Raw genomic sequence first — 11,121 nt, forward strand, 5'->3', positions numbered from 1 at the left:
ATTTACCAACAAGGTACGAAATGCTAAATGATAGAAAATTAGCCACACATCTAGGGAAGGAAACTAAGTGGTCAATATTTTATCTAAATATGACACTACCTTCTTGGGTACTAATACTATGATATATATTATTAGCTTTTTTGGTCAAACTCTTTAAGAGCCAAAAGTATTTTTTTAATAGTAAAAATACTTATTTTAGAGAGTTGACGTGTTTAATCAAACTTTTAGAAAAAAATAAATAATTTTGAGCAGTAATAGAAATTATTTTTCAAAGGCCGTAAAAGTAACTTTTCTTAAAAGTACTTTTAGAACCTTGGTCAAGCACAAATTACTCATTTACTTTTGACAAAATTACTTTTTAAATTAATTAGCCAAACACAAATCGTTATTTCAAACTTCTCAAAATTAAATAAACAGAATTTGAAAGATTGACCAAACACGAAGAGCCACTTTTTGTCTAAGCAAAAAAAAAATGAAAAAAAAAATACAAATAATTTAGACATATTCTATAAAACCCAACTCATATAATGATAAACCACACCATTTAATATAACATTGTAACATATCAATCTGAGAGAGCGAGAAGAGAAATGAGTCTTGAAGGAAAGTTGGTTTCTGAGATAAACATCAAGTCTTGTGGTGATGTGTTTCATGAGATCTTTAGATATAGACCCCACCATATCTCAAGCATGTCTCCTGATAAAATCCAAAATGTTGACATTCATGAAGGTGAATGGGGAACTGTTGGTTCTGTGATTTTTTGGAACTTCACTCATGGTAAGCAATCACTACTCTTCAAATAAAATATTATGCATGTTTATATAAAGTGATTGTTATAATGTTAGTCCCTGTTTTCTTATACTAATATTTACACGTTAAAGATGAGCAACAAATTCAACAACCGGTCGTGGTCCGTCGAGGCGGATCTAGGATTTAAGCTTTATAGGCATAGACGAATCCGAGATCTAAACTTTATGGGTTCAACTTTTTAAGGTTTTAGTATTGAACCCATTATATTTTTAAAGTTATGGTTCATATCTATTATTTTTACAATTTTAACGAATTTTTATACATAAATTTTTACTCCGCGTCACAAATTATGGGTTCAGACCATTAAAATTTTTAGCATTAAATCCATTGTAATTTTAAAATTACGGGTTCAAATTTACTTTTTATTGAAATTTACAAGAATTTTTACACATAAGTTTATATTTTACGTTGAAAGTACTGGATTCAAATGTTGAAAGTACCGGATTCGATGAACCGGATGGCGCAGTGCTACATCGACTGCTGGAAAATGTCAGAATTCCGACCGCCAAAACGGATATCCGGTGATCCGGTCAGACACTATCTAGTGCTTCGGGGATCGACGAACCACATATTTATGTTTAAAAAAAAAAAACAAGCATAGATAGATTTAAATGTATATTTGAGAACCCACTCTTTCAACTCAAAACACACGGTATCTAAATTCTGAATCCTTCACATACTTGAGTAAATTCTAAACGTGTGAATGTTAAACCGATAAGAATACTTGGGTTGATTGGCGACTATTTAGGTTAATTCTAAGACTAACTGAGCTTTATTTTTGTATATTACAGATGGGAAGGAGAAGGTAGCAAAGGAGATTATTGAAGAAATAGATGAAGAAAAGAAGTTGGTTAAATTCAAGGTGATAGGGGGAGATCTACTGGATTTTTACAAATCAATTTATCTCACTGTTCATGTTGAAACGAAGGGTGAAGACAATTTGGTTACTTGGATCTTGGACTACGAGAAGTTGAATCCAGATATACCAGATCCACACACATTAATGGAATTCTGTCTTAATGTCACTAAAGATATTGAGACTCATCACCTAACTGGGAAGTTAGAGTCTCAAATTGAGATTAAATCTGATGGAGATGTGTTTCATGAAATATTTAGGTATAGACCACACCATATCTCTACTATGTGCTCTGATAAGATTCAGAATGTTGATATTCATGAAGGTGAATGGGGAACTGTTGGCTCTGTTCTCTTTTGGAACTACGTACATGGTAAGTTAACATTCTACTTAATTGTTAGATCCTACACGTTGTACGTAGGGTGTGTTTGGTCCGAAAGGAAAATGTTTTTTTTTTAAAAATGAGTGGTTTTATCACTTATTTTCTCATATTTGATCGGTGAGTGAAAAAGAATTTCAATTTTTTTTTTCGTGTTTGATTAGTGAGTAGCAAATATATATTTTTTTAAAAAAATATACTCCCTCCGTTTCAATTTATGTGAACATATTTCCTTTTTAGTCCGTACCAAAAAGGATGACCTCTTTCCTTATTTGAAAATAATTTATATTTATGCAATGATTTATAGCTACACAAAATATATGTGCCTCATTTTACACCACAAGTTTAAAAGTCTTCTCTCTTTTCTTAAATTCCGTGTCCAATCAAATGAATTCACATAAATTGAAACTGAGGGAGTAATTTTTAAGGTAAACACCATGGGATGGGGGTGGAGGCGTTGGATGGTGGGGGTGGTTGAGGGTGGAGGGATGGGTGAGGTTGAGGGGGTGCTAGAGGTGGGGCTGGGGGCTGAGGGTGGGTGGTGGGTAGGGTTGGAGGGGGTGGGGAATAGGATGGGGAAGGTTGAAAGGAAAATGTTTCCCGGGAAAAATGTTTTCTTCCAATTAAAGAAAAATGAGTTGATAAGGAAAATATTTTTCAAAATATTTAAGTCAACCAAACATGAAAAAATTAAAAAATATTCTCCGAAAAATGTTTTACTCCATACCAAACACACTCGTAAGTTTTCTTTTCTTTTCAGCTTCCAATGCATATAGAATATTGTTTACACATCCCGCATCGTTCTTCATGTTTCGGGTCGAAATCCATGATATATATTTGAAGTTTTCTATTAACAGTATATCTAAGTTAAATAGTTCCAATAATCGAAGTACATGTTTTCTCTAAAATGAGTGTCAAAAGTATTTAATCTTTGCTCTGCCACATTATTGAAATTCCATGTTAACCATGCTGTGACCCCTTCTAAGTTGAGCTGTATACATAGGTGTCAAATTTAACACAAAAATATAGCCGACTAAGTCAGAGTTAAATGAGTTGACTAAGTATATATTCATTGGCGGGTGCATTTGGGCATAGTCCACGTTAACCATCTAAAAGCTTGGACTAGTAGTCCAAATTGACCCATAAATAACTTATCAAAATATAAAAGGATAAAATTATTGGGTTTGGTTGGTTAGATATGATAAATAAATGAAAAACTTTGGTTAGTTGGATTTGGTAATCAAACAAATTATAAAAGAACAAGTAAACAAATGAAATATTATTTTTGAGTCGAGCAAGTTGGATTATGAGACGTTGCTTAATTAGTCCAAATTAATTCGTCCATCTTGACCCAAATAAATTTTGGACAAATTATAACCCAACATGTAGTTAATTCAAACCATATTAACCCGTTCAAATTCTACCCAACTCGCCCATTTGTACTGTGTAATTATTAAAGTTTTTATTATTATTATTATTATTGTTTGTAGATGGGAAAGAGAAGGTTGCAAAGGAGATAATTGAAGTCATAGATGAGGAAAAGAAGTTGGTTAAATTCAAAGTGATTGGAGGGGATTTGTTGGAGACATACAAATCATTTTATCTCACAGTTCATGTTGAGACCAAGGGTGAAAGCAACTTGGTTACTTGGATCTTGGAATATGAAAAGCAGAACTCAAAAGTCCCAGATCCACACACTTTAATGGAATTCTGCCTCAATGTTACCAAAGATATTGAGACTCACCATCTTAAATGTGATACATAAATCCCATATGCGTGGAATTAGGCTGCTGTCTCATGAAGTTTAATAATAATGTGTGTTTTGATTAATGGGTGTGCTTGAAAATAATGTCTACTTTATGCAGAAAATAAACATAAAAATGAGTGAATATGTAATTTCTGATTTTGTTGTGCATTGAACAACAGTTTGTGAATTTGTGTTGATAATGTTGATGTAATATTTTATCCTATTAATTCCAAGGTAAAAAAAAACATAAAAGCGTGCAAATTTGATTGAGAATAACTATGCAGTGTGCTAGCTGAATGACGAGTCTTGGACTTTGGATTGAATACTATTTTCGCCCTCCGTTCACATTTGCTTGTCACTATATCAAAAATATATTTTTACTTTTTATTTTTTCATTTTAGCAAATTAAGAAAAAAATAATTATCTTTTCCTCTTTTACTCTTATCATTAACTACTCATTTCTCAAATTATTTTCTAAATTTTTTTGAAATGCAGTCATTATTAAGGCTAAAATTATAAAAGATAAATTTTATTTTTTTAAAGAGAGTGTAAAATCAAAATTGGACAACTAAAAAAGAACGGATGGAGCTCCTATCACTTTTTGTTTGTTTTTTTGTTTTGTTTTGTTTTCAGAAAACCAATGTCAGTGTTTTTCTTCTTTTCTTGATTTTGTTTTTTTACAAAATCCCCTTATGTATACATAAGGATTGTGGAAAAGAGAAAATAGAAAGGGATGTAGGGTGTATTTGGCATGAAAGAAAATGTTTTCCTAGAAAATATTTTCATGAAAAATGAGTGATTTTATCACTTATTTTCCCTTGTTTGGTTGGTGAGTGAAAAATATTTCCCGGAAAAAAAAATATTCGTTTGTTGAAATGAAAAAAAAAAATCTATCTATAACATGAAAAGAAATTACTGTTAATAATATTTTTATTTAGGGTGTGTTGAGCTGGGTAGGGTGGGGCGGGGTTGGGGTGTGAGGGGTAGGTTGGTGGGGATGGGAAAATGGGGTGAGGAAGGTTGAGAAGGAGTTTTGAAAAATATTTTTCCTTCTCTTAATATGAAAAAAATTGGAGGAAAATGAGTTCACGAGAAAAATATTTTTCAAAACATTTAGGCCAACCAAACATGAAAATGAAAAATATTTTTAGGAAGATATTTACCTTTATACCAAACACAGCTGTAATCATGAAACATATACTTACTATGTGGGAAGCTTCTGTCGATCAAAACACTGAATTGTCTATTAAGATTTAGAGTTTAGTGGTAGTAATGTTTGTACTTGAATTGCATATATATGGTTCAAATGATTAAAAAAAGGAGTTTTTGTTTTTAAATTAGGGGTCGAAAGAGGAAAAAAAAAAAGAAAAAAGAAAAAATATATTGTGCTACCGTAAAGGTTTGAACCCTCCACCTCAATTGTGAAAGACAGATAATTTAAGAAGAGTTAAAATTGTGTGTTAGAAGAGTTACTTTTGTGGTTTGTATAAAAAATATGTTGGGTTTTTAAGTTTATTTTAAAACGAGAAGGATTGTTAAACTAAATAGGTGTTTGGACATAAAAATTATAATTTATGAAAAAAATAGTATTTGGAGTTAAGTTGAAAAATAGTATTTAAAATTTCACATTATGTTTGGACATACATTTCACTTAAAGAAAAATATTGCAGTTTTGTAAGTGAGAAAAAAAGTTTTGCTGAAAATTTTAAACTCATTTTCGAATTGTTTTTAAAAACTTACAAAATTTTATGGATAAACACATTTTTAAAATTATTTTTGAAGAAAAGAAAAAAAAATATATGGACAAACAGGGCCTAAGAATGGTAAAATATGTGGTTTATATCAAATATATTTCTCAACTATTTATATCATAATCATGGTCCCAGTCAGATTCGAGCTGCCTAGGAGTACTTTATTATGCCTCAGAGGTCTAGATCAGATTTGACAGTTCTACTTGTGCACAATATTTATAATTCAATTCAGATTATCATGCTGCTCATTTAATAGATACTCCATTTTAAGTACCTCAACTTGATCTCTAATAATTGCTGGTCTTTAAATCTGTCAGCTTTAATGCATCTACACTTTTCAGTAACGTGTCACGTGGACTTTACTTTCTAAATTTAAAAATAATTTTGTTTAAACTTATAATTCTATCCTTAATGAGAATTTTTTATAACCACACAAATATTCTAGGCCCCTATTTGAATTGTTTAGGACCACAAATTCCAAAATTTTTTATTTTTTCTTAAACTTCGTACCCAGTCAAATAGGTTCACATGAATTGGAACGGAGGGAGTAACATTTATGTTCGTAGCAGTGTTTACCCGTAAAATGGTACAGTTGAATTTATACGTGGTTTCTAAACAAGTGAATTAATTCGATCCTGAAATAATAAAAGAATTGAAGAAATATGCAATACTTAGCCTTGAGATGAAGATGAAATAGCATAAACAGTAATTTCGGTAGCAAGGCTTCCGGGCACAACAGTAATGAAATCAAAAAGTAAAAAGATAAAATTGTATAGAGCTTTGAATAAATTATAGTATCAGTTTTTCAGAAAATTCCTCCTCCTACAATGATAACATAGCTCACTATTTATAACTACGTCTATGGAACAAGGTCCTTGGATCGTGCCCTTCTTTAATGTCAATTATGAGGGCCGTTGTTGAAGGTGTAACGGTGAGCATAAATGACAAATTCTTTGTAACGGGCAGTGCACAAAATATTATGGAATAATTTTCATTAAATGCCACCTCGCAGAGGGTATTTATTGTATCTCCATGAGTGTTATTATTTCCGGTGACAAATGAGATACTTGTCTTCGGTTCTAACTATCCTTCGCCTTAGGTTCCACGTGTCATTCTCTTAAGTGGCCACTTAGCATAGCGTATTTTACCGTATACAGATAGTCCTCCTGCTTTCCGGTGGTATAACTCTGTGTTACCGGGAAATTGGTAGAAACACTCTTTTTGGCGGGAACTACTATGATTCCTTCTGAAAAGCTTCTGACGGTTGATTAGACGCACGTCTCTCTGCATTTAATACCCCGAACACGCGTCATCCCACAATTCAGCACAGCTTTTGCCGGTTATCGAGCTAATCATGGCCACGAATTTAGCCGCCTAAACTTTTACTTATATGTATCTGTCACGACCCAATTTTACCTATAGGTCGTGATGGCGCCCAACATTACAGCTAGGCTAGCCAACTAATAAGTCAAACATACATTGGTTAAACTTTTATTCCAAGAAAATAATAAATACCAACTTCTACCAATGTGTGTGTGCCAAGATCCGGTGTCACAAGTGCATGAGCATCTAGTAGATTATACAAAACTCCAAATACTGTCTGAAATGAAATAGACAGAATATACATATAAGAAGAGACATTGGTAGCTGCAGAACGGCTCAGAAAGGCAGCTCACCACTATGCCTCGGGATGACGTGGGTATGTGATGATAGGTCCTCCACTAGTACCTGTCTCAGATCCTGCACAAAAAGTGTAGCAAGTGTAATATGAGTACGTAAACAACGTGTACCCAGTAAGTATCAAGCCTAATCTCGAAGTGGTAGAGACGAGATGGCCGACTTTGACACTCACTATGGGTCAATAATAAATAACTGAAATAAAACTAGGATATTTAAATCAGCATGATTTACAGAACTTACAATAATTTATTTAATCAGCAGAAATAATCAAATTCCTTCAAATGTAATAATTCTCAATATATTAATTAAATTTCTTCAATTCAAATAATTTCCAATTTATCAATTAAACCTCATTTACAGGAGTAACAATTAATTTCTTAACAAGCAAGAATAATAATTCATTAAATTTCAAGGATTTTTTAATTTATTAATTAGCTTCACAAGCTGAAATAAATTATTAAAGTATCGTGTAATTATTATTATTAAGCACAATTTCTGCCGAGGACGTACGACCCGATCCAGAGTGTCGTGTACACTGCCGAGAGACGTGCGGCGCGATCCATAGATGCATCTATCCTGCCGAGGCGTTCGGCCCGCTCCACAAGAAAGGAGGACATTTTCTTATATGCCTCCGGAAGGAGAGTATATTTATTATAAGATAAATTTGGGAGGAGAATAATTTTTTTTAACAATTAATTGATTAAAACAGACAATCAAGCCTATGAGATTTCCATCCTTTAATATCTTTATCTAACAATTCACAATATATTCATATAGATATCAATTAATATAAATAAATCAAAGAATACAATTTACACAAGTAAAGCATGCTTTGAGTCCTAAACTACCCGAACTTTAGCATTAATAGTAGCTACGCACGGACTCTCGTCTTCACATGCGTACGTAGCCCCCCACAATTAGCAACAATTATTTAATTTTAATCACCTATGAGGTAATTTCTCCCTCACAAGGTTAGACAAGAGACGTGCCTCGTCTTGCTCCAATTTAATCCACAATTTTGCCTTTTCCACGATTATCCAACTCTGTCTGGCTCGAATCTAGCCAAAATAATTCGATACAATCACTAAAAATTATAGGAAATAAATTCTATAAGAAAATACTACATTTTTAATAAAAATCCCGAAATTAATTAAAAATTCACCCGCGGGGCCCACATCTCGGAATCCGGCGAGAGTTATGAAATCCGACAACCCATTCAATTACGAGTCCAACCATACCAGTTTCACTCAAATCCGACTCCGAATCGATACCGAAATCTCAAAAATTTGTTTCTATGAGATTTTTAAACTTTTCCAAATTTCAATCTCAAAACGCTAATTAAATTGTGAAAACAATGATATATTTATGTTCATAGACCAAATCCAAGTTAGAACCACTTACCCCAATGTCTTTCCCTTGAAAATCTGACAAACGTCGCCTCTGCTCAAGCTCAAGTTCGTCAAAAATGGCAAATGGGATGAATGTCCTCTTTTTATAAAACTTCCCAGCTGCCTTCGGAACTGGTCCTCGAACTGGACCTCGATCGCGGCTTCGATCACAAGCTCAAGCCTGGACCTCGGTCATGGCCTCGATCAGAGCATCGAGGTTGGGCCTTCGATCATAGCCCCAATCATGGCATCGAGCTTGAGCCTTCGATTCTGACCCTCAATCTTGGGTCTCAATCCTGTCACTCGAGCCTTGCCTTCGATCATGGCTTCGATACATAGGCTCGAGCCTGTGCCTCGTCAACCCTGGTCTCGATATCTGGGCTCGATCACAACTCAGAATGTCCAACAGAAGAGGAAAAATTGCAGCAGCTTTTTAACTCCAATTTTTGATATGTTAACCATCTGAAACTCACTCGAGGCCCTCGTGACCTCAACAAAATATACCAACAAGTCCTAAAACATCATACGAACTTAGTCAAACCTCTAAATCACATCAAAAACAACGCTAAAACCATGAATCATACCCCAATTCAAGCTTAATGAAACTAAGAGTTTTCAACTTCTACATTCAATGTCAGAACCTATCAAATCAACTCCGATTGACCTCAAATTTTACACACAAGTCATAAATTACATAACGGAGCTATGAAAATTTTCGGAACTGGATTCAGACTCCGGTATCAAAAAGTCAACTCATCGGTCAAACTTCCAAACTTAAATTCTTGTTTTTAGCCATTTCAAGCCTAATTTAACTACAGACTTCCAAATAAAATTTCGAATACGCTCCTAAGTCTAAAATCACCATACGGAGCTGTTGGAATCATCAAAATTCTATTCCGGGGTCGTTTTCTCAAAATATTGACCGAAGTCAAACTTAGCACTTTAAGGCCAACTTAAGGGAATCAAGTGTTCCGGTTTCACCCCAAACACTTCCAAATCCCGAACCAACCATCCCCGCAAGTCATAAATCATTACAAGCACCTACGAAAAGTTTTATTTTAGGGAACTGGGTTCTAAAAGTTAAAATGATCGGTTGGGTCATTACATCATCAATTTTCTTCACTCATACTTCATAACTCTCCAAACTTCCTAAAACCTTATTTATTGTTCTTCAACCTTTCCTCAACTTCCTTCAAACGAAAAAGGTTTTCCTTTATCCGTAATATATAATGGCTTCCTCTTCAAAGAACACCAGCTCTTCAAAGAGCAAGAACAAAGCCGGGGATGCTGCTCCTCCAATAGTGGGCTCCATCATCCCTAGAAGTCTTGTTACAACAAAAGACATTGAAGATAAATTCCCTTCAGCTATCCGCCCCACGTGGGCCATTGGAAAATACCCTTCTTCCATTCGTCCTTCTAGTATTTCTATTGTGACGGAAGATTGTCGCTGCCAAGATTTGGACATTGTTTCTCCTGATCTAACAGAGTGAATAACCCTACCCAGGGAGGGTTTTACATATTTTTATATGTATCCCTTTACTTTGGGTGCATTTTCTTTGAGTGGAGAGCTTGACTCTGTTATTGCGGAGTTCTGCCTCCGCAACTAAGTGTGTTTGGCACAAGTAAGTCCTTCTGTGTGGAGGGCGATTGCTTATCTTCAATGTTTGTGCCAAGAGACGGGAAATGAGCTATCCTTAGCTCATGTGATGAATCTCTATTCCCCCAAAGTCTTCCGCGGGGGAATGATAAACTTCAGCAAACGCGGCCACCATGCTCTATTATCTAGCATGGATGATGATCCTACCTGTGATGACCCAAAATATTATCTTTAAATTTAATGATTAATTATGTGATATAAGCACTATTTATTATTACTCGACTTGCGTGTGCAGTCCATAAAAAATTTTCGGAAAGTTTTCAGGTGAAAAATAGATTAAAATGTGAATTAGATGTTTAAAACACAACTAAGCTGACTTTGGTCAACATTTTGAGCAAACGGACTCGGATCATTGTTTTGACAGTTCCGGTAGGTCCGTATCGTGAATTGGGACTTAGGCGTATACCCAGAATCAAATTCCGAGGTCCCTAGCCCGAGATATAGAATTTTGATAAAAAATTTAAAGTTTAAGTTCAAATAGTGATCGGATGTCGAATTATGTGCAAATGACCCTGGAATAGAATTTTTATGATTCCAACAGCTCCGTATGGTAATTTTGGACTTAGGAGCGTGATCGGAATTTTATTTGTAAGTCCGTAGTGGAATTAGGCTTGAAATGCCGAAAGTTAAATTTTTGGGAAGTTTGACTGAGGGGTTGACTTTTTGATATCGGGGTCGAAATCCGATTCTGAAAATTTTCCGGTGTTGTTTGTAGAAATTAAAAGTTTCAAAGTTCATTAGGCTTGAATCTATGTGTGATTCGTGATTTTAGCGTTGTTTGATGTGATTTGAGGTTTCAAATAAGTTCGTATGATGTTTTAGGACTTGTTGGTGTATTGGGTTGAGGTCCCGA

General features: G+C 34.3%; 1 protein-coding gene across 1 annotated transcript; it reads left to right on the forward strand.

Annotated features, from left to right (window-relative positions):
• Window positions 1–527: 527 nt before the first annotated feature.
• On the forward strand, window positions 528–4,068 carry LOC107829385 (MLP-like protein 34). The gene is made up of 3 exons (XM_016656857.2): window positions 528–777; window positions 1,602–2,039; window positions 3,536–4,068. Exons 1-3 carry the CDS (start codon window positions 591–593, stop codon window positions 3,808–3,810), a joined length of 900 nt encoding a protein of 299 aa, XP_016512343.1. The 5' UTR covers window positions 528–590; the 3' UTR covers window positions 3,811–4,068.
• The last annotated feature ends 7,053 nt before the right edge of the window (window positions 4,069–11,121 follow it).

Source organism: Nicotiana tabacum, chromosome 12, assembly GCF_000715075.1.
Source record: "Nicotiana tabacum cultivar K326 chromosome 12, ASM71507v2, whole genome shotgun sequence".
In the NCBI taxonomy this organism is placed as follows: domain Eukaryota; kingdom Viridiplantae; phylum Streptophyta; class Magnoliopsida; order Solanales; family Solanaceae; genus Nicotiana; species Nicotiana tabacum.